The sequence below is a fragment of the Podarcis vaucheri genome (assembly GCF_965113315.1).
Source record: "Podarcis vaucheri genome assembly, chromosome: 9".
Taxonomy (NCBI): Eukaryota; Metazoa; Chordata; class Lepidosauria; order Squamata; family Lacertidae; genus Podarcis; species Podarcis vaucheri.
This window is the reverse complement of record NC_138767.1, coordinates 25,575,651-25,600,532: the sequence shown is the minus strand read 5'-3', so window position 1 is coordinate 25,600,532 and position 24,882 is coordinate 25,575,651. Positions and strand designations below refer to the sequence as shown.

At 39.8% G+C, this 24,882-nt stretch overlaps 1 protein-coding gene across 4 annotated transcripts in view; it reads right to left on the bottom strand.

Annotated features, from left to right (window-relative positions):
* The window catches only part of MCUB (mitochondrial calcium uniporter dominant negative subunit beta), a 60,647-nt gene that overhangs the window by 4,976 nt on the left and 30,789 nt on the right, over window positions 1-24,882 (bottom strand). For 3 of the 4 annotated variants that reach the window (XM_082237064.1, XM_082237063.1, XM_082237066.1), the window contains 5 exons: window positions 9,082-9,157; window positions 8,163-8,333; window positions 4,004-4,108; window positions 2,590-2,750; window positions 753-956 (listed from right to left, as the gene is read on the bottom strand). In XM_082237064.1, coding sequence (XP_082093190.1) covers window positions 753-956; window positions 2,590-2,750; window positions 4,004-4,108; window positions 8,163-8,333; window positions 9,082-9,157 — 717 coding nt within the window. The remainder of the gene's footprint in view (window positions 1-752; window positions 957-2,589; window positions 2,751-4,003; window positions 4,109-8,162; window positions 8,334-9,081; window positions 9,158-24,882) is intronic. The other variant, XM_082237065.1, reaches the window with a different exon arrangement.

Here is a 24,882-nt window from a genome sequence, read left to right as displayed (position 1 = left end):
TCATATAACTAATTTTAGCCTTTATAAATGATTGATTCAAAGTCCCAAGACATTAATGACTCTCCCAAGGTGACTGAGTGAATCAGCCACTGGAAAAAAAAAGCACTCAACATGGTATGGATGAGATGCATGCATTTCACATTTAGGCAAGTACTCTTGGTTGATTGTGGATATGTTGAAGGACAGAAGGTGACCCTTCAGGCATGTAGCCCCCGGCATAGAAGCTTTATAGATCCAATGACCAGCATCCACAAAATTGTATGAACCCCGTGGAGAGCAGAACAATAGGACAGTCTATTCCAAATTAGGTCTAGTTCAAGTGAAGGCAGAAAACAAACTGCCCCCCAAAGGAAAGGGAGGAGCCAGCATCTAGTCAAATGGGTGAAGTTTTTCACCTTCTTCAAGTGAGTGGTGCATAACAACACCTACCTGGTGGTGCACTTGTGCCCACCTGAGAATCTGTGGCCCTCCAGAAGCTGAAGGACCCTAACGCCCACAATCCCTTGTCCATTTGCCATGCCAGCTGGAGTTGATGGGACATGGAATCCAATGAAGCGGAGGGCTGCAGGTTAGCCAACCTTGGTCTATGGACATTTTACAACCTAACGAAATCCTAGGCCTCCTTGTTAGGATACTTTAGAAGATTTTGTTAGGATACTTTAGAAGATTCACAGATATGTACTTGCAGACTCTCACTATGATAACCATGTAGATTCTGCTAACATTACAGCTCCAAATTTACTGAGACTCACCTGTTTAGTAAGCACAAAGTAAGCATAGAACGCCATGGCAGTTCCATAGGTGATAAAGTAAGTAACAGGCTCCATGATATCCCATGAATAGACCCACCAAGTAAGCCATGCCAAGGCTCCACCTTGAGTTGACATTAAGGCTAAGCCAATCCATAGAAGCCGAGAAGTCTTAGCATCGACATCTGTAGTAATTCCAGCTTTAAGCTAGGAAGAGAGAACCAATGTTAAGACCGAAGAGACAACATTGTTCAAGCATGCACCACCCACTCCCACAGATTACCTTGTATTCAAAAGTGCATTAATAAATAAATTTCCCTATGTGGAGTGTAGAGAAGTCTCAAATGATGACTTCAGCCAGCCCTTCCCATGGAGACAAAACATGTTTCTCCTACATCACTCTCTACAGCCATAACAGGTGCCGCAAGCTTCCAATAGTTTGACTTCACTCATAAAGGCGCACTCCTCCATTGTCCCCCAAAACAGACGGGTGCCAACAACAATTCACTGTTTGCAAGGGAGCCATTTAACAGTAAGCACTGTCCTTCTTCCTTAGTCTTTTAGATGGTCTTGACCACTCTTCTAATTTAACCACTTTTGGAGAAGAATGTTGGATTTTGTAGACCTTGCTCTGATCCTGCAAGCCTGTTCTACTTTCTTATTGATAAAGCAGGTGTGACCATTTTGCTTTGTTCAAAGGATGTATCTAAGCCTGATTTCTATGCAGCAGAAGTTGAGTCTGACAATTAAGTTGTTGTTATTTAAATTTGTATACAGCCCTATACCCGCAGTTTTTCATTAACAACTATGATATTCAGGGGGAGACTTAGAATTAGCACACAGAAAAATCTAGTGTTCAAGGAGAGGTTTTCAGGCGTATAGCAGAGACATTTCATTTACTTAATAGAACTTAAGCCAGCAATACAGAGAAGAAGATAAATAAGATCAATAGCATAAAAACCTTATAAAATAACATTACTGATGCAGAGCTGAGAAACCCTAATTAAATAATAATTACTTTAATCTGCAAGGCTAGAATTGGGCAGCAAACAAAAGGTGATATGGACCCCCCAAATGAAAGACCAAGAGAAGCTTTAAAGAAGGGATATTTACGCTCAATTTTTGCTTTAAAGGAGATAATTTTTGCTATCCTTTCTCAATTATCAAAGAAAAAGAGTCTCCATTTCACAAACTATCCATGAAAGAAATTAAGTCATATGTCTAAAATACATACACTGCAACTTCTGCAATAATTTTAATTTTCAAATATTATAGTTTACTATCATCAAAGCAAAACATCTAAAATAACTACATCAAATACAAACTACTGCTTTTAAAAAGTGTATCTGGAAATAAGTTACATAGACATCAATACCTAAGTTATACAAAAATGTGTTCGGCTCACATCTGAGCATACTAAGAGAGTTTCAATGTTAAAAGTAGCTTTCGTTGTGAATACAACTTGCTTTACTTATCTATAAAAGTGGACTAATTAAGTCGAGCCAATTCAAAGTTTTATTTTTATAACAGGAGACATAAACCTAGTGGTTCAATATAAGGAATGGGGAGTAGAAATATACCAGTTCAGTATGCAGATCTGACCTGTCTCTGAAGGACGTTACAAAAACAGAAAGATGCCTTGTATTCCCATTATGATAAGTTAAATTGTGTTGAACTGGGGTAACAAAAAACAGGTACCGGGCCTATTCCAGTGTCTCTGGGGCCAGTCAAAAATGGGTGCAGAAGTGGGAAAATCTGCCACACATTTCATAGACTTCACCTGCTAAGCTCAAAATAGATTTCCACAATATGAAATGTATGAAGAACTATTTTTCCAGACCTGCTCCAGAGGCAGCAGTTCTTCTTTCAGAAGTTCCATTTTTTGCATTAATTCCCTCTCTCTCCTTGTCTGGTGGTCTTCTAAATGAAGTGCTGTAAACAACTTGTGGACCATAGACTTGATGTCATCCATCTCCAGTTTATGTTCTGTGCTCATTTGATCTGAAAGAAGAATGAAAGTGGAACCACTATACAGTGGTGCCCCGCAAGACGAATGCCTCGCAAGACGAAAGGGTTTTTCGGTTTTGTGTTGCTTCGCTAGACGAATTTCCCTATGGGCTTGCTTCGCAAGACGAAAACGTCTTGCGCTTTTTTCTTAAAGCCGCTTGAAGAGGCGCAGTTGCGACGGACCATGCTTCGCAAGACGAAAAACATCGCAAGACGAAAAGACTCGCGGAACGAATTATTTTCGTCTTGCGAGACACCACTGTACCAGCGCAGCTTTTGGGAAGCCTGAAATTCCATACCTTTTCAGGGATATGGCCAATAGGCAGGTACAACGGACCCGCCACTTACATGAGGGTTTGATTCCGGGAGTCTCTGTGCAAAGGCAAAATCACCAAAGTCAGGAACCCCATGCGCTATGAGCAAAGGGCTGTTTACTGGTCTCTGGGAAGGAGATGTTAGGCCCCTGGGATGCTCCCAGAGACTGGTAAGCAACTCTTCACCCCACCTTGTAAACTCCTGCCAACCTAGCAGTTCGAAAGCACGTCAAAGTGCAAGTAGATAAATGGGTACCGCTCCAGCGGGAAGGTAAATGGCGTTTCTGTGCGCTGCTCTGGTTCGCCGGAAGCAGCTTAGTCATGCTGGCCACATGACCTGGAAGCTGTACGCCAGCTCCCTCGGCCAATAAAGAGAGATGAGCGCCGCAACCCCAGAGTCGGTCATGACTGAACCTAATGGTCAGGGGTCCCTTTACAAAGGTTTACACCTTGTAAAGTGAGCATAAATTGCAGGTACACTGTATTTTCTCCTGTAGGCTGCCTTGAGCTGCCAAGCGTTTCCTGCTATTTCTTTTTCTCCCACTTCACCTCTTATTCAAGCTCAGAATAATGCAAATGAAGCAGGGCTATGCAAGAACAAGAACACCTGCATGCATTTCAATAGGCACCATTTATTTCAAGAGACAGAATTTAAATTAAGGTTGGGGGTTTGCAAAAGGAAGGAACAGCTCTATCATCCTGGTCATTTAAAGCACAGAATAAAGTGTCAGTTTTGACCACTTGTGATTTAAGGTTGTAATCTTCCTATATATCACAACAGTTACCTAGGAGTAAGTCCTATTGAACTCAATGGGGCTAACTTCTGAGCAAGCATGAAGTGGTAGGAGTTAAGTTTCTATTTTTGAAGGAATGGATTTTAAATATATTAAATATGTCTCCAGAAGATTTCATGTTGGTCATGGAACTGTGTACCTTTCAGTGGAGGATGAACACTGTATTCTGCACCATTGATGACAAGTTTAAAATCATTCATCAAAAGAATCTCCATCAACGTTGAAGAAGAAATCATGCTGCCATCTGTAGGGAGAAAGCAAATACCTCAATACTAGCAATAAAATGCTTCATTAAGTAATGAAGCACCAGTACTGTGTTGATCACAGATAATGAAGTTCAATACAGGCAAGGTTTACTGCACCAACAATTACTGAGTTAGGTTGTTTCTATGATAGGCCCATTTTTTGTCGCTTCCTGTTTCTTGTCACATCTAGTGAAACTCAAAACGTGACATGACATCAAGGCAATGGAAGCTTTCCTCCCAGGACTAATCTAGGAGGGAGATGGTTGCAATCGTCACTGAAATCATAGCATGGAGAGAAAGGGTTAACCCTTAGGACTCTATATGGGCTCTTGGATACCCCATAAAGGGAAAAGGGCAGATTTTGTTTACAACACCCTGCTTCCCAAAATCTACTTTTCCAATCCTGCCATTTACCTGGAAAAAACAAGAGAAGCTACCATGCATCCATGCACACCATTAGTGTGATCTACAGTTCGGTCCAAAGATTCTGAAAGTTAGTAAGCCAAGAATCACCACCTATGTGCTCGCATCTAGACTAGAACCACTGTATCCATCCACATATGCATTAATACTCTAAGAAAAGCCTATCTTCTTCCCAATGTAATACTTTTGGGAGCAGCATTTTGCTTTGGGGCTCTTGACCAATGTGGCCAGGGTTAGAGAAGAGCTATACCTCAATGGCAGAGCACGTATTTCGGCTCCCATTGGTCCCAGGTTCCATCTCTGGCATCGTCAGGTACAGCTAAGAGGCTCTTGCCTGAAACTCTGGAAAGCCACTGCCAGTAGGTATAGACAATACTGATATAGATAGATCAATGGTTTGACTCAGTAGAATAAGCTTCCTATGGTTTTATCAAACCAAGGAACAGTGTAGTGATTGCCTGCACACTCTCCCTGCTTCCCTCTTCCTGTGCACCATATGGTCAGAGCTGTTTACCATAATTTGCTGTCATCCTGTCATTTGCAGGTTATAGCAAGTGGCTTTGCATCATAGATCCTTCTCACTATCAGACTGCTTTAAATGGAGATTTATTTTCTTTAACAATATTGATATACCTCTTGATTGTAAGGAAACCTCTGAGCAGTTTAAAGAATATAAAATAAAACATTAAAATTATTGATAAAAGCAGATATATTAAAACCTTTCAGCTTGTAACTTCTACATGTCTGGATGGCCTAAAATAAAGATGTTTTAAAGCAGGTGCTGAAAAGAGAATAGTGAAGGACCCTACCAGAGATGCCAGATGGAACTGGGGGACCTTCTACATTCAAAGCATGTGTTCTAGCACTGAGCTGGTCATTCATTCAAAAGTTGCAACGTCAGTGCACTAATGTTTCTTTAAAACTAGCACAACAAGAGGCTCTGATAAAACATATTATTACTAGCTTGGAACTTGGCCTGCTTCTCTGTGTTATCTCTGACTCAAAGTAATGTGCTGTTAGCAAAGGCATACTGGCATATCCTGACTGGAACTCTGTCATCTGGGCTCATGCTGGGCTTCTGATTACAGTAGCGATGAACCAAGTACAGCAGCTTTCTTCTCCACCCGCTCTTTTGGGGATGCAATCTGGCCCAGTATCATTTATCAAAGGAGGGAAGGGGGGGACATTAAATATTTATATGAAATATTATTCTCGCTGCTTTGTTTTGCTATTAACTTTTATGGGTCGGCTACCAGGCATTCTACAAATAAATAAAAAATGCAACAACACAAAAATGCCAATTTAAGAAATGTTAAGTGCAAGTGAGATTCAGTATTCTCATATAAACATTATTTTTGGGGAAAGAAATCCAGGCGGAGTGGTATCTTTAAAAGGAAATATTTCTCTGAAAGCACTGCACACAGAATCTTTTGCACTTGTTGCAATGTTAAATTCACATTGCCCTAGAGATTAAAAGATAGAGAACAACAAATACAGGAGTCTCTCTAGTACACTTCTTAACCGTAACTGTCGTCTGCAAGATAATTTTCTATTTAATATTGCATAAAGTGAAGTCTGGTTGGTAGTTATCTCAGCTTATGCAAAGATGCAGAATAGAAATGCTGCAAATGTTTTGGGAATGAGAACATCAGAAGTCTGATAATCTCTTCAGTTATAGATTGCTGACAAGGATATTACTAAACTAGGCTATTGATCTGACCATCAGCATAATAAGGTTTTCAGTTCTATGATTCCAGCCAGCAAGCCAAGAATTCTCTCCCATTTGGTTACATCTATGACAACTTTTTTTCAAAATGAGTAATTGTAATAGAACTAATAGTATGATTGGCTATATTCATTCATTAAAAAAGTTAGTAATACCTATCCAAAAAATGAAGAGGCTTCAATTAGTGACACCATTAAAAGAGATAAAAGTCAACCATCAACACCTTGCCTGGTTTGCACATAACACCAAGTGATGGTTTGTTTAGCCAATGTGTGGGGTTTTTTAATGTCTCAACACAGCCCAAATGAACTAGCTATGATTTGTTTTCTGGAGGTGAAATCACATCCTCTGTTGAGATGTTGGCAGGAGCCAAACAATGCCAATCCCTGATGCTAGTCCCACTTATTGCTAGCCCAAGATTGTTCAGACTTCAGCCTTGTTCGAGCTTCCCTTTCTCCCCCTGGAACCTCAAGATGTACCAATCAGAGCCAGGTGCAAAAGACATTAAGAGTCAGAATTAAACATCAGGGGCCTTTGAGCAAATGCTGAGCCTCACAATTTGTTTTCAGTCCAAGAACTGAACTGAACTCATATTCTTCCTATCAAACAGAGGTCCACTCCTGCCTAGCTATCTTCATCCCAGAAGCCCAAGACATTTTGCTGTTGCTATTGTTAAGCAACAGCATCAGTCTCCTGATAAATTTCTATGTGGGACATGAAGCTACAGTTAGAACTGGATATGGAACAATTGATTGGTTCAAAATTGGGAAAGGAGTACGGCAGGGCTGTATATTGTCTCCCTGCTTATTTAACTTGTATGCAGAATTCATCACGCGAAAGGTTGGACTGCATGAATCACAAGCCGGAATTAAGATTGCCGGAAGAAACATCAACAACCTCAGATATGCAGATGGCAGAAAGTGAGGAGGAATTAAAAAAACCTTTTAATGAGGGTGAAAAAGGAGAGTACAAAATATGGTCTGAAGCTCAACATCAAAAAAACTAAGATCGTGGCCACTGGTCCCATCACCTCCTGGCAAATAGAAGGGAAAGAAGTGGAGGCAGTGAGAGATTTTACTTTCTTGGGTTCCATGATCACTGAAGATGGTGACAGCAGCCACAAAATTTAAAGACTCCTGCTTCTTGGGAGAAAAGCAATGACAAACCTAGACAGCATCTTAAAAAGCAGAGACATCATCTTTCCAACAAAGGTCCATATAGTTAAAGCTATGGTTTTCCCAGTAGTGATGTATGGAAGTGAGAGCTGGACCATAAAGAAGGCCGATCACCGAATAATTGATGCTTTTGAATTATGGTGCTGGAGGAGATTCTTGAGAGTCCCATGGATTGCAAGAAGACAAGACCTATCCATTCTTCAGGAAATCAGCCCTGAGTGCTCACTGGAAGGACAGATCCTGAAGCTGAGGCTCCAATACTTTGGCCACCTCATGAGAAGAGAAGACTCCCTGGAAAGACCCTGATGTTGGGAAAGATTGAGGGCACAAGGAGAAGGGGACGACAGAGGATGAGGTGGTTGGACAGTGTTCTTGAAGCTACTAACATGAGTTTGACCAAACTGTGGGAGGCAGTGGAAGACAAGAGTGCCTGGCGTGCTCTGGTCCATGGGGTCACGAAGAGTCAAACACGACTAAACAGCTAAACAACAAACAACAAAAATTGTTAAGCAACTGAGCATCAGAAATCTTTATGGAACTACTGGAGATCAGCCACAGAGATCTACCAGTTTACTTTCTGCCCACTCTTATGCTAGACATCTCATTGAAGGGGAAACCTCCACACCCCCAAAGTAGTACAGTTAACAAAAATTTCCGAAAGTCTGCTTTGCATGTAAAGGAGCTGGAACAGAATGTCCTTTACTTTCAAGGTGACAGTGATGTTAGTACCTGCTGTGAAGACTTCTACCTTTTCAATGGCATTATCCTCTCTCTGTATGTCCTGCAAGAAGGCTCCCACAGTCATCAGCATCGGCTTGACTGTAAACTGGCAGCGTTCCTTTCTCGAGGGTAATGTCAGAGTTATTGCAGGCAATCCATGTTTATAATGTACAGTTACTTCTGGGGGAGAAAAGGGCATTTTAATTGATTTATCACTCAAACTTTTTTTTTTAAAAAATGATGACAACAGAGTAACTTACAAGCACATGTTGAAAAGCTTGGGGAAAACAAAGACATGACACACCTTACTATATGCTGCCACATATACTCTGCACTGAAGATCTTGAAGAAAGGATGTGATAAAAACCAAACAAATACATACATATTAAATAGAAGGTCCAAAAGTGGAATGGGTAGCTACTAAGTGTATATGATATGATAGAAGGCCTCACTCCAGAATCCTGTATATCTGCATTACAGGATATGAAGAGGGATATGCTACTGAAATCCTGCACCACCCTGCCAGAATTCATGCAGAATCTAGTGCTTTTGCTTGGGGTGCAATGGGCTCCAAAGATACCCGGGATTTAAAGAACCTGTGAGACCTGTTAACTATCAAGCCCCAACACTACTGATCTTTGCCACACCTGCGCCAAGATCTCCAAATGCAGCACCATTCACTATTCCTAGGAGTTCAAAATACACGAGCATCTCATGACACACAAGGAGGATACTATTATATGATTTGGGGTGGGGTGGGCAAAATACTAAGAAGTCCGAAGCACTGAAGGGATATATGTTGACCTAAAAATTTGAAGACTTTCAATTGTCCAGAATAAAAACAGAGAAATTCTTGGATATGCATGCACCCAGACACCGAACGATGTCATCACTTGATATGAGAACAGTAACTGATAAGAAAGCTTACCATCAGATGGCACTAGTGTGCTATAAAGTGCTCTTCTGTGATGTCTTAGATTTCCAGTTTGTCTCAGGCAAAGCATCTGTAAAGAAGATTGATTAGATGTCAAGAGTTATCAGCTGAATACATTCAATGTAAGGGCTGCTTCTCATACCTAAGTTTCCTCACGAAGAGCCCACTGGGAGAAAAAGACAAGATATTTATTGAATATCTCCAGTTTAGGCCCAAGTTTGTCCAGATTTTAGATAATATATACAATGCACAGGCATAGGCATGGATTCAATTATATTGTTGTCAACAACAATATTACAAACTCTAAAGATGAAAAGCTCTTTAATGACTTTTGTCCACGAGGCTGTGAAGACTCCTGAAAAGTAATCTAAAAGAAGTGGGAACAGTTCCCTGACTGCGATGTGCTAAAATATCAGGCAAAGTTATTACCACTGACAAATTGGCACAGAAAAAACACAATTCTTAAATAGGAATATAAGAGGTTTAAATTCTTAAATAGGAATATAAGAGGTTTAAATTCAGGAGAAAAATGGTGTCAATAACAAATTCGAAAACATGCAAAAAACACTGTGCAAGACCCTGTAGTGAAAAATTATATGTGCTTTAAAAAGAAATACCTGAGCCAAACTAAGCTAAAATTTTGAAATAAACTTGCATAAACAAGCTATGAATTTCAGCTCCCAGCAGTTGGTTTTTCTTATGAAAAGCAGCTTTGGTGCCAACTCATTTTGAGTGATATATATAGGCAGGAGAAAGGCGGATGCCTAACATTATCCCCACCAACATTTACTATTCCAAAACTCTGCAAGCTTTTCCTGTCATGGTGTTTCAAACATCAGCAAACAAACTGCACTACGACAAAATGCTGCTGAACTTGTTGGGACTGCAGAAGTGGAAGGCCAAAAACCATACATGCAATTTTGAAAGTGCTCTCTAATCACTACTGATGAAGATTCCCTATTTCATGCAATGCACACAAACACAATTCACAGGTTATCCTGTTAAGAGTTCCATAATGCCACCACACATCTTCAGCTAGCATAGGAGAAGACACTCTTTGACCAACCTGTTAGAAAATGCTAGCCGTTCTGTTCTGCACTCTCACTACACTGGATACAGGTGAATCCTTCTAGTCCACCTTACTATACAGGTAAACATGCATGCCCTTTTGGGTGGGAAAATGGTAGCAGAGAAAAGGAGTAGATGGCTGAGGTCATCCTGGTATCTGTGAAACTGACAAAGCTTTCTTTGATGATAATCAACTTTCATGGGAAGGCAGGGAAAGCGAACTGTTAAGAAAGCCTACAATATTAAATGATAAGGTTCCTTATACTTCCATTCAGAGGATTTATTAAAAAAACACATGAAAAATGCTATTTAAATGTGTATAAATATATGAAAAAATGCACATTAGGTAATATACAGCAATTCTTGTACAAGGTTGGTGACACAAAAAAAGGCGAGGTGAAAATGCTATTTTAAATCCACCCTCTCCGCTGCCAATTAATGCTAAAGTTATGACACGCAGATGGATGCCAACAAACTATGACACACAAGCATTTTAAATTGACAATCTGGACTTTGACATGCACCCCCATGGGGCAAAAGCGGTGCACAAGGGATGATATGATCCCATGAGAAATTGACTACCAGACCGACACGCAGAGGAGGTCATTCATGTAACTGGGTTTGACATTGAGACAAGAATTTCAAATGAATAACCTTAACACTGATGCATGCTGTACTAAAAAATTAGAAATCTTGGCATGAAGGACTACTCTTATTCCTGTTTCTTAATATATCTATCACAACCAGCACAGCTATACGAAGACACAAAGGAGAACCTGGTCACTCAAGCAGCCATAACTACTATGGATGCGGGTACTATCATGGCATAGGTGCTCAAAATAGTAAAAAGCTTTTGTGTTGATTGTTAAGAAATGCACATATAGCAACTTTGGTTAGAATAGTTACCTTACAAAAACAATAATAATCAAAAGTGAACACTTCAAATTTTAGAATGAGTCTGTTTTGAAGCAAGACAAACAGAATAGAACAAACTAGGAAATTACCAAAAACAAGCAAAGTCTGCTTTATTCCTGCCTTAAAGGAAATGTTTACTTCTACCAATGACCCATTACTTCTGCTTTCAGTCAATATCCAATTATTTGTGGTTCTGGTTACTACACCCTGCTGCCAAATTCTAGTAGAGTTTTATTTCATTATGCTAAAAGAGTTCTAGCCAAATTTCCGAGTAATAACCTTGTCTCCATGTAATCAATTTAATACTCTCATTTGCTTTTGAAATTGCCCAAGTGCTTGCGAGGGCCACCCCTATTCTTTGCTTGTAAAATAACTGATGCACGTTAACCCACACACACACACAGCACATTTGCTGCTTCATCATCTCAAATTTGATTTACAACCCCCAATACAAATGAATTGTGAAGCAATAAAAAGGTTGCTGCAGATGCTAGAAATTGAGTGCAAGCAAGTAGCAGTCGGCTAAGCAATCAGGCACTGCAACTATTTATCATGCCAACTGCTTGGTTAATGGGAAATGCTGTTTGGTATACAGGGGCTTGGCAGATAAACTGAGGCTAACGGTGAACAGTGCCAATGCTTGCTCAACACAATCAATCTGCCAAGAGCATATTGGATTATGATATACACGAACTCCCAATGTTTACCATACAGTGCTTACTACTATAGTTGATTAAGGGATAGGTGACGACAGAAAAAGCCACCAGTCTCCTTTAGCTCATTTAATTAGGTTTTCCAATAGTCGTGGTGCATAAATAGCAGGATCATCAGAAAGTCTTTGCCCTTCTTCAGTACATTTGCCACCAATGTCTTAGGGGGCAGAGGAGGGGGCTATCCATCTCTGGTTAATACCATTGCATGATCAATTTGGTCTCCAAAGAAGCAAGAACCTGTTGTGCGGGCACACAAATTTTGTTCTACGAAAAGGATCCACATCCTTCTACAACCTGCTGTGTCCTGTATCCAGCATTGGTGCATTATGTAGCAGTATGAAAATTAACTCTTTCAGTGGTGGTGATCTTGAATGTGGAACACCCTCTCCTTGGAAGTCAGGCTGTTTGCAGGCTTTTGGTGCATGCTCAAAACTTATTTTCCTAACCCTTAAAGATTTTAATGGAACCATCCATAGGAATGAATTTTAACTGGCTTGAGTATTGGTTTTACCTGCTCTTGTTGTGTATTATTATATTCTGTGAACATTTATTCTTTTTATATATTTGTAACCTACCCTGGGATCAAGAATGACGAAGAACATTCCTGCCCAGTGATTCTTTGATTGACTGAATCTTTAATGAGTTTATGGTATGATCATGTTTCCGCTTAATCACAGGAAAAGTTTCTACTTAGTTTATTATAGTACATATTTTTTTAAATAAAAATATTATTTGGTTATGTGCTGTACAGAAAGTGCTTACGCAAAATGTTACTTAGGATACTGTCAGAATTTAATCCCCCCCAATGGGTAGCCATGTTAGTCTGCTACGCAAAACAACAACAATGAAGAGTCTTGTGGCACCTTGAAAGCTAGCAAATTTATTGCTGTAAGGGCTTTTATGGATATGGACAGATGCATGTAGTGTTATCCTAAGATACAGGTATTTGCACAAAGTATTTTTTTGGGGAGGGGTAGGGGTGTAAATAATTGGGTCAGATAAAAACGAAATGCAAAAAGTACAGGTAGCAATAGTAACAATACTCACTGGCAAAAGTTGTTGATAATAGGCATCCTGGTATTCATAAGCTAATTTACACATGTAGAGTAATAATAATAAAAAACAACCTTTGAGCCAGTTCAAGCTACAGTTCATAGAATTTGATCTCTTGCCGAATTGTAATTCAGCAGTTTCAGGTTGCAGTTTCCCTCTGAAGTTTCTTTGTTCACATAAGAAAACATACAGGGTGTCCTGGGAGAATGAAGTGTTGCTCCATTACTTTTTATTTAGTATTGTCATTTCTTATGTCAGATCTGTGCCCATTTATAATTTTCCTTAGAGCTTGTTTGTTCGAATATTAACAATGCTCTTCTGCATTCTACGTAGGTTGAAGTTTCTTGTTTAAAAACATGACTAACAAAACTCCAGCAGCCTGCAATTACATGTTGAATTGCTGCTCAGATAAATGAGTGTGTGCTGGGAGCCAAGCTTTCTGCAATTGGAGGATATAAAAATTTATCTCACTCTCAAGGCAGGAGTGACATGATTTGAGAGCTGAAGACTGATCTGGAATGAGCCTCTACAGATTGCAAGAAAAACCCAAACAGAGCATTTTGGCTGATGTATCAAACAAGAGCATGGTAGGATACCAGTTATATCAGTGATTACCGCTGTTGCGCCTATAGAATAACAGTTTGTCTTGGAAAATATGAGTTCTCTAGTATGGAAGTTGAAATTGTTGCAGTTCTGATTCAGCCATCTAAGGACTTGTTTCATGGGCTTGTAATTTAAAGCCTCTATAGAGGCTGTAAAGATGCAACAAGCAGGATCTATTCTCTTAATTTTAGAACAATTTAAACTTTGTATCTAATTGTTACATATTGCTTTTATTGACCAACATTATTTTTTATTAAAATACATTCTCTTCATATTTTGGAACTGATGATTACAGTTCTGGAATTGAAAGATTAAAAAAATAAAAACCTGAATGATAAATTAAAAACAAATAAGTTCGCCAGAAGTGGCTTAGTCATGCTGGCCACATGACCCGGAAGCTGTCTGCGGACAAACGCCAGCTCCCTTGGCCTATAGAATGAGATGAGCACGCAACTCCAGAGTTGTCCACAGCTGGACCTAACAGTCAGGGGTACATTTACCTTTACCTTTACTCCATTTGAAAGTACGGTATTCTACACTGTTTTCTATTTCATTACATCGTTACAATATGGCTAAGAATATTATCAACATCATGATGCACAATGATGTTGAGGGACGCGGGTGGCGCTGTGGGTTAAACCACAGAGCCTAGGACTTGCCGATCAGAAGGTCAGCAGTTCGAATTCCCGTGACGGGGTGAGCTCCCGTCGCTTGGTCCCTGCTCCTGCTAACCTAGCAGTTCGAAAGCACATCAAAGTGCAAGTAGATAAATAGGTACCGCTCCGGCGGGAAGGTAAACGACGTTTCCGTGCGCTGCTCTGGTTTGCCGGAAGCAGCTTAGTCATGCTGGCCACATGACCTGGAAGCTGTATGCTGGCTCCCTCGGCCAATAAAACGAGATGAGTGCCGCAACCCCAGAGTCGGTCATGACTAGACCTAATGGTTAGGGGTCCCTTTACCTTTATTATCAACATCATGATGCACAATGGCGGCAATAGTGTAATAACTCAAACATACAACTTCAGCCTACGATGGAGGGGTTCAGAGACCTAACACCCCAAGATGGTCTTGCTTCCCATTGTCACAACTTTGGATTCAAGGAGAAATTAAGCAAGGTTCCACTTCTGCCTGCTTCTAGCCCAGCTCTCACACACAACCCTGGCTAATGTCCTTCTCAGGTGAAGGAGGGGTGAGGGAGACGGTCCACCCCTTTGCCCTCTGGCATAGAACAACCTCCTTTGCCATACTAATGATCATACTTAGGTGGTACTTAGGTGGCAACTATGACCTTTGTATGGCTAATTCAACTATGGAATCCTCCATTAGATTTTAACCCTTGCTCAATTCAGGGGATTAGAAGGTATTCAAGCACCATACAGACTGATTCCCCCCCCATCAAACTCACAACACTATCAAGAATTCAGCAAAAATTACTTCAGCTAGTGGTGCCTGCATATAAGAGGCAGCAAAAGCATTAGTGGAAAAATAATGATTGAAATCTGACAAGTATTCTGCTGAAATACAGGCTATAACAATTCCATTGGTAAAACCTCTACAAGCTCACTATCTTGCCCTCAGAGAAATCAAAGACAAGAAAAGCTGTATGGGTGGTTAAAACCAGTTTAAATAATGCATGACATAATTCATCACGCTGCTAAGTAAATATGGGCTTAGTTCCAAAAATTCCACTAAACAAGTAAAGTCCCTTCTGATTACACAGCAGGCTCTTTGGATCCAAGCCACTGGGTTGTTGTTCTTACTGCCCCCTTTAAAAATTCTTCAGGTTTCAGCAGGATATTTGTACAATGGATGCCGAACAAACTTTTTCATTTCTTAGAAGGATGTTTTATATACCGGTAAATGAAGGTTTTATATCAGGAAAGTTTCCCCATAGCATGTATATAAAGAACGAGAATAACACTGCTATACAGGCAAGAAAATCCAGAAAAAAATTACAGCCAAACCCTTCAAGAACACCTAGAATGAACTTCCTAGAATGAAGGCTTCTTGTTTTATGTTGTTAAATAGTTTGCTTTTAACTTTTATTAACTTTGAAGGAGCTGTCCTTTCTTAGAAGGAAGCTGCAATTGTACCTAAGTAATCCAGAGGCACAAACCTTAGGGATGAAACTGTAAGAGAGCCACATTTATACAAATAACAACAACCCTCATAGGTTTCCTTGCTTAAACACAGCTCAAGGTAATTTCAGCTTTTTGTTTATACCCCTTTAAAACACGCACATGCGCAATGTTAAATACTGAATTCTGGCAGAATTCATGAAGGGGGAAACATTTCAGCAAGCAAGGAGTTGCACAGAACCCAGTCCAAGCTTCCTACAAGCTACTCCAAAAGCATTTACCCTAATTCAAATATTTTCCATGAAACGATGAGTACACAATATCCATCAGAACAAATAACTCAATATCCTCACTACATGAAGGATAAGCAATTAAGTTTGTTAATAGCATTTATTTGTTTTACCATTTGTCTCACCCATTTTTCTCCCAGTCTCATCACCAGATTGACACATTCCATGGATCACTTCAATATCATGTCCCTTCCAGCCTACTAGCATAATTTCTGAATAGGCTTTAAATTACTCTTGGTATTTGATAGGTTTCAGTACAGTATTGGACATTTCAAAGATTGATTGGATTCCCTTCACAGTAACGATTGCTAGACACATTTTATGTCTCAATTTTTAAGTCTACCTTCATTCTCTAGCAATAAAAGCCTGGTACTTTGACCGAAGAAAATCCTTTTTGAAAGGCAATGAATAAAACGAAGTCTGATCATACTCTAAAATCTGTTTAAACCCCAAATATCTGAAAAACTGCCTCCATCCCCAATTACCTTCTTTGGTGTTAAAATCAGCAGAGTGGGCTCTCTTGGTACTTGGTACCGCTCTCAGAAGTGCAACATCTACACTGCAGGAGGAAATAATTAGAACTAAACCCATAATAGTTGTTTATAAATATTTATTGGACTGTTATAAATGGGATGATTACAATCTGAGAGACAAATGGAATAAAGAGTTAAAGTGTTACATTCAGCTCAAAGTTGTTTAGCACAGGGCCAGCCCAACCATGAGGAAAGGTGGGGTGACCATATCAGATGGCAGAATCACAGGGGCAGAAGATCCTGCAAGGAATGCATCAACTGCTGCTGCCGCCAACTTCTTGGAGGCCGAATCTGGCTGCCTCTACAGCAGCTTCTAGGCAAATAGGAGGTGCTGCTGGTCTCCTCCCCTACTTGTTCCTGATCTGGATTTTCACTCACCCCTTCTTCCCACATATGGGATGGGCACCATTTTGTGCTTCGCCCCAGGTGTCAAAATGTATTGGGCTGGCCCTGATTTAGCATCTATACATAGTGTATCTTTAGATTAAAGACTGAGATTGAATCAACAAAAAATGATGTTTGGGACATACTGGACTCCACAGCATTTTTACAGGTATCTGACACTGAAGTCTGAGAGAGAGGAACAGAGGTAAGGGGAGGAATATTTCCACAAACCTCACTACATAATTTGCTTCCCAATTACCTAGTGATGTTTGAATATGAGTCCTTCTGCCTAATACCCGGTCTTAACACAAATGGTTTGTGGTAGGGGGAAAGCCCCATTGATCTCTTTAGGACTGCAGCCTCAGTGGTCTTTAATCTAAATGCTTCAAGTTCACTGGGGGCTGCTGGGAGATTCCTAGCTCCTTTCTCACATTTTATTCTGCTCTGGTTGCAGGTAATGAATAAACTGATTGATGTGGAAGTGCAACAGAAGCCAAATTCTCTCTCCCCTGCCCTCCTACAATTCCTTTATTCTTTACAAGACACATTGGCAATGGCCTAAGATTATGACTTTGGTGCAACCAACCCTTGAGGGAAAGGTGGGGTAATTAAAGGATGGCTTAACTTGTTCATTGATTTCAATGAGTCTGCTCTGATTATGGCTAACATTGACTATTGCCCATAGTACTGGGTATAATCAAGTAAGGTAAAAAACAAAAAAAAGGTAAAGGACCCCTGGATGGTCAAGTCCAGTCAAAGGTGACTACGGTGTTGCGGCGCTCATCTCATTTCAGGCCAAGGGAGGTGGCGTTTGTCCACAGAGAGCTTTCCAGGTCATGCGCACAGCATGACTAAACCACTTCTGGCACCACGGAACACCGTGACGGAAACCAGAGAGCACGGAAATGCCATTTACCTTCCCGCCACAACGGTACCTATTTATCTACTCGCACTGGAATGCTTTCAAACTGCTAGTTTGGCAGAAGCTGGGACAAAGCTACAGGAGCTCACCCCATTGTGGGGATTTGAACCGCTGACCTTCTGATTGGCAAGCCCAAGAGACTCAGTGGTTTAGACCACAGTGTCACCCGTGTCTCTGTATAATCAAGTATAAACAAGTTGACTAGTTAGCACCTTGATTAAGCTGGCTATAATGCTGAATAGAATTTGCTTGTCATTCTGTAGCATTTCCACACACACCCAACAAAACCTACCAGTTTTGAAAGTAATGTAATGAAATACATTCCATCACTGTTGAAGTTATACATCTGTCACCAATGTACCTGCCAAAAGCAGCAGTTCTGTTGGCAGATCAAATTGTTAGAAGTAATCGCAAAACAGTATTGCCAGTTCTCATTTACTTCCATCAAACTCAAGTTTTAAGTCTAATTGTTGTAGGCATTTGCCTCTCCTGACCTCTGCATTCAATCCTTAGTTTGCAGTTTTCCAAGTTAAATGTCAGTGACAATGAAATCAGCACACAAACCTTGTTCTTAACACCCTCTTTCAGGAAGGGTGAGCAAACTACGCGGCATTTCAAAGTATTTGTCACTTAGGTACATTTTCGCCTTACACTTCATATACGTTATCAGAGTGACTTACCCACCCCCCAAAAGCAGCACCTCTACATAAACAGAATGCAAACAAAACAGATCAACAGGAGTTAAAGGAACTAAAGTATTTGCTTGGCACCAAAAATACATCAGAATGGCTGCTATGTAATCCTTTCTGGGGAGAGAATTGGAAAGCTGGGGCACCACCAATGAAAAGGCCCTCTCACCGGGAGTAACAAGCACCTTAGATGGTAGGAGAATCTCAAAGCACAGCAAAGCAGCGGTCCTGCAGACACACCAAGCCCTGAAGGGCTTTCAAAAGGTACTTTAAAAACTGGGTCTAGAAACTATAAAGCCTGGTCCCAATAAGCACTCCAGCAGACCTGTCTTGCTATGACATATACTATTTCTTGGGCATTCACAACACCAAAGAATAGTACAGTTCAAGCCAGAACCGGTCAGAAGGAGCGGTAAATGCTCGTGGCACCTACAATGATACCATAGGATGCAAATTTAGATTAGCCACTCATTTTCTCCTTGATCCTTTTGTTAGTTAGAAAGACACTAGCAGCGGCTCTTTTGATATTTTTCATCTTAAATTATTCTTTCTTAGAGATAGTACAGTGGTTGCAACCCTTATCCCAAAAGGATCCAGATTGCAATCATCCACCCGGGGCATGTGTTGCAAGGAAATTGCATTTTCCCAGCTCTAAAATGGCAAAATGCAGCTGCAGGTAAAATGTAATTTTTGCCCCCCAGCCAATAAAAGCTGCTTGCAGTTGTGAGTATTATCAGATTGTGGCTCTGTACTCTAACAACTACCTATGAAATGGCAACTAATACATCACTAGAGCTGATGCCTCAAGAGCCCCTTCCTATTATACATGCTGTTTTTGAGAAATGAAATGGCATCTCGTCTCTTTAAGACAAATCAGAAGACTGTACACTGCCAAAAATAGTCCTCAGGGAGTGAGGACCCATACCAAGGTTTTAAATTAAAGCAGGAAAGAAAGAACAAGAAGCTAACACTCAGCAGGTTTTATTGATTGCAGTACAGCCAAACTGTTGATTTCTGCCTGACTACAATGCAGAACCCAGTGAATACAGGACCAGTATGAGGAGAGCCCAAAGAGGAAGCAGCACAGTAATGGCAACACACAAACATCTCCCAAAAAAGGTATTGACCGTTTGCCAACATCCACTTTATTAACTGCTCAATTAGCATGCAAGGACCGATCTTGAGAATCAGTAAACCACATGTCCCAATCGAAAACTCAGCGCGCTTGTTTTCCATTACAGAACTCCTCTTACGCTTTGAATTAATTGAAATTCAACAAAAAAGACTTAAAAAGGGAGAAAATGGGTATCGAGGACAGGAAGCAGCAGTTTACATAATTTAAGATATCTGTTGTAGCAAAACATTAAAATTCCCAAAGCGGCACTTATTGGCAAATGAGCAAATGCTCCCTTCGGTTTTGTTGGAAATGAATGGGAGCACCTTGCTGATACGCTTAAGTGAAGGTGTGTACGACAAGCATGGATAAGCAAATAATTAAAAAAGCAAATGAGTCTTTTTAAAATAATAAAAATACAAGGATACAGATGAGAAAAATATGGCACTGATCTACAAAAGAGATTTATAATCTACAGTCATACCTCGTGTTGTGTTCCGTTCGTTACGGACTTTCAGCTTATGCACACATGCACAGAAGAGGCGCTCTAGTTGCAGACTTTTCGGGGTGCAAACGGCACCCCAAAACCGATTAAGTAAGCAAATAGAGGTACCACTGTACTGAAATTTCCATGGGAGAAGTATGTTGCATTACCATCTCCAACAGTGCTATAATACCTACTGTATTTAAAAAGGCTTTTAAAAAATCATGCCCAAAGTGCCAAGAATTCCACTATTATAATTACAGTATTCAGAATTGGATTTGAAAACCACATTTGATTTTAAATAATTATAGCACACCAAGGCTTAGATTTTATCAACAAGAATGCCCAGCTGAATTTGCAGGAATAACACACCTGCAATGGTAGTGCTGTTGATCTGCAGTGAGCCTCTGGACTGAAGACACAGGATGAAGTAAACAATCTGATGCTGAATTATGTCTTAATCGTGTGCAACTTATTTTATGAAATAAAATCTTCATCTGATTCTCTGCCTTCTCTTTTGAAGTACTATACATCTTTTGTGCCTACTTGTAGATGACTAGAACTCTTAGATTGCACTATTTCATAAAGCCACCAATGGCAAAAGCATTATTAGAAAACACAAGTTCCAAGGCAACTTTACTAGCGAGACAGTTTTACTGCCCACTCTTTTAAGTTCCCCAAGGACACACAAGGAGATTAAATAGAGCTCAAGGAAGCCAGTAATTTCTCTCAAAAGTTTCCAGTTTCCCCTATATTCTTTACTGCATTTTTAAAAACAATCAAACAAAATAGTGCCTTCATAGAATGTGTGTGTGTGTGTGTGTGTGTGTGTGTGTGTGTGTGTATACAAAACAAAACAAAACAAAACAAAACAAAAAAACCCCAAAACAGTTTTGAGTTGAGCTTGGAAAATCTGCATTCCCAAGTGCAGAATATACAACAGGTTTATCTGTGCTATAATTTCTGAAAAAAACAAAAACAAAAAACTTGAGCAGAATATTCCATAGGATATCTATCTGGCCATGAGTTGAGGAGCTATCTGGGGGATACCAGGGATTGAATCTTGGACCTAGTACATACAAAGCATTTGATCCATCAGTTAGCTTCAGCTGTGAATAAAATGGAAGTCACTTACCAGTAGAGTGTCCGTTCACATTAGGAACTGGGCAAACGTTCAAAGCAGGAGCAGTCAACTAGGTAAGCATCTCTGCACGAATGCCGGCAAGCTGAACACAATCAGGTTCAGTCTGACTTGAAGGGGCTACCGTTTAGATCCCACCTGCTCTCTACCTAGTACTCTGCTGCTGTCAACACTATTCCCTTCCAACCTGGGAAAGAATGCCTGGAAAATGAGGCTTATTTGGTTAGCTGTATTTCTTCAGTCTTAAACTAGACATTAAATATGCCCACTTGGCTCATTAAGCTGCTTTAAACTCTGGAGGAAAATTAATGCCTGTTGTCAGCATGCTGTGAAAAAAATAAAAGGTAATGAAGGTATATAACTGCATGCAACAGCATTCTTACAAAAGAGATTGTGGTGGTTCTTGCTTCCTTCCAAGTTTCTAATGCCAAGAAAGACCCCATACTAGCCAGAAAGTTTATCTGAGTTACAAATGCCTCTCTTACATTAACCACTCACTTACATTAACAGAAAGAGAGTGAGTCTCAAATGCAATTTAAGCTTCAATATAAACCAATATGAGATTGCATTGGTTATTGTGGATATAAATGTTCCATCCTTCCCCAGTCTTTGACTCTAAGAAGAATAAGGTGCAGATGAGGCCTTCTGAGCTTGAGCGACAGAGTACAACCATTTCATCTTTTGAATGGAGGGAAGGATTATCATATGATATATCATATGAGAAACAAAGAATCATTACTGCTTTAAAATTGATAAGGTGAAAATCACCACAACGGCTCACTCTCCTGCAAAAGACAGGTAGTAGTCATAACATATGCCTCTGAATTTTATTGTTTCTACAGGAAGCCTCATTCTCATAATATTGAGATGAGTGCATTAATTTATGAAGTGAGAAGCAGCTGCAAACGAAACTACAATCCCTGAACTCGTTAGATTGCAAGTGAAGTCCTGAACTACACATATTTACATCTACAAGTGGGACTTTGTTTATCTGGTTGTAAGTTGTTTAGACTTGCCTTTGACAAGAAAAAGTGACCAATAAATTTAATTAATGAATAATAATCATACATCTTTCCTGCTCCCATCCAGACCACACCACATGATGTTTATAATCATATCCTACGACAGAGCCACATTTCTTCCAGTTCCTCACATAGGTGCCTTGGCTCTTCTCCACTGGTAGAGGAGTCAGTAGATTTGGGAGTTTGGGCTGTTTGACTTTAAGTGGCCGCAAGGCTACTTTCACTATTAGCACAACCACATAGTTAATCTATTGCTTAATAATCACTGCCTTTTCTGAACAGGAAGGCCAGAAAAGGAAGCAATTATAGCCGTTAGAGGAATGAAGTGATAATAACCACATCAACTGTTTATGCTAAATGTGGGGTGTGTGTGAGAGAGGAATATTGTGACTAAAAATATATATTTGCCTCTACCCTAATTTGTATTATATGAAGTAGAAAAATAGTTACCTTTCCATTATACGCAACAAAACATTCTAATGATGGATGAATGCACACCTGTTCATCGCCAGCTGATCACGTAGAAAATGTATTCATATGCATTGTTTCATACACAGAGGAAATCTTAAACATAAAAAAAATACAGCTATCTTCTTCATAACTTATCCAGTAGGGTTTTATTGCACTTGGGAGTAATTTAAGATGGGACGAGGTCTAGAAAGGAGGAAAGACAGGGGTATCAATTCATTATACTTTTCAATCCTAGGAAAGCCTGGATGACAGCACAAACCATAATATCTGTCTCTTAGCAAGCACTTTTCTTTTGGAATGAGGGATGGGAATGCAAAAAGAAATTCATTATATCAAGTTTAATGCAAGTACTCCATGACAGCTATAAAAGATGACATGGTTTGGCCATTCTATGGAGTGCCTTTTATAGGAGCACAGAATCCTAAGAACCTCTATATTTGGCTGGCAAGCCTTATAATACAAAGCTGACAAAAATCTGCTAACACTTCCAGAGAAGTAGGTCAAAAAGTAAGCATTAAAGTAGAACTAGTCAGTATTTATATATGAACAATGATGTAATATTCAAAGGTAGTGAATTGGCACTGTACTTTAAAATGACTCAATCATTTTATGGACCCGCTGTGTTAAATTTCACTTAATTTGAGGTTGTTTGGTTGTGTATTTAGCATTTACCGTATTTGTGTTTTAAATTATGGAAGCTTCTTCATATGACCCCTTGGAGGCTGTGAGGCAGGGAAGACATTTTCTCAATAAATAAATAATAGCAATAATACATGCAACATACTTTGGACAACAAGGTTTTAAGGCAGCCCCAGTCTTTCAGCATTCTGCAAGCCTGATGATTCTCCAGCACACACAGTTCATCATTTTTCATTACAGCAACTCAAGAGTAACTTGGGTAACAAATTATTACAGACACTGAGATACCATTGTACAGCATCTACACTGATAAGATCAAATATTCTCCAAGGGGAATGGGAAAGTATAAGATGGTTTACTTCTCATTTCTCATTCAATTTCCTCTGTACCTTATAAAGGAATTTGTGCTTATCACCCAGAAAGGGGTTAAAAATCTCATTCTGCATTCAGATTTGTAAGACTGCACTGAATGATCAGACTTTTACAGTAGCCTTTCAACTTCCATCTGCTACTACCTGTTAATAATATAGGGTAGTAGCAGATGGAAGTTGAGAGTCACAGACTAGCGCAAACATGAATCAAAACAGACAAAAATGTCCAGAGAGATAACTACATCTATAACAGCTGCTGTTTGGCTGCAAGTTACATACAGCCACGAATAACTCAATTAAACAGATGTGTTTAGGAAGAGTTACCGTATTTTTCTGCTCTTCTGCTGGTTTATACAAAGATACTGCAATGACACCCATTTCCCTGCCATATAAGTGGCCATCTCTGCTCTTGATTCTGCTCAACCTTGCAAGTATTTCATATAATTTCACATGCTCTATTAACCTTGCATCTTAATTACTGTCTATCCTACAGCTTGTGCAGACTGTGGTTGTGAGAATGCTGACTACAGCAGCATATGTGTGCAATCATGTTAAACACAACCAGACCCAAATTAAGATACTAATGCTGATACACAAAGCCCTAAAAGGCTTGGCAACCAAGTATCTAATGGAACAACTTTCCTTGTATTAGCCAACCTGGACTGAGATTAGCAGAGGTGGCACATCCCACACCCAATGCAGAACTGAACCCTACCACCTGCTCATCAGCTGATGTTAACCAGCAACATCAGCTCATTGACAGGTGACCATGGTTTGGGGACACAATGGCCTCGCAGGCCAAATTGGGCCCCCTGACAGGACAAGACTGGCCCATAGGCTAGAAGCTGTCTACCCCTGATGTGGACATCTCACACTTCAAATATTCTTTCTAGTGAGTTGCATATGCATATGTTTTTATATGTGCTGTAAACAGTCCAGGGTGGCTGGGGAAACTCAGCTAGATGGGTAGGATATAAATAAGATGATGATGATAATAATGTTAGTAGCATGTGTTTGGAAGAGTTGTTATCCATCCTTCTATGATACAAGGCTTCATAGAGTTATGTTTAGGTTTACATGAAACAATTCCAATTTAAATAATGTGACTAAATCTAGCCACACTATAATTCTTCCATCAACTCCTAGTGAGTTTTGCAGAGACCCTTTAAGTCAACGTGTTTAACTTAACATGGTACAGTTATTGCAACAGTTGTGCTATGAATTGTTAATGTTGATTACTATGGTTGTTATTTGCATATTTGAAATTCTTTGAATAAAAATATCCATTTTAAAAAATCCTGATTT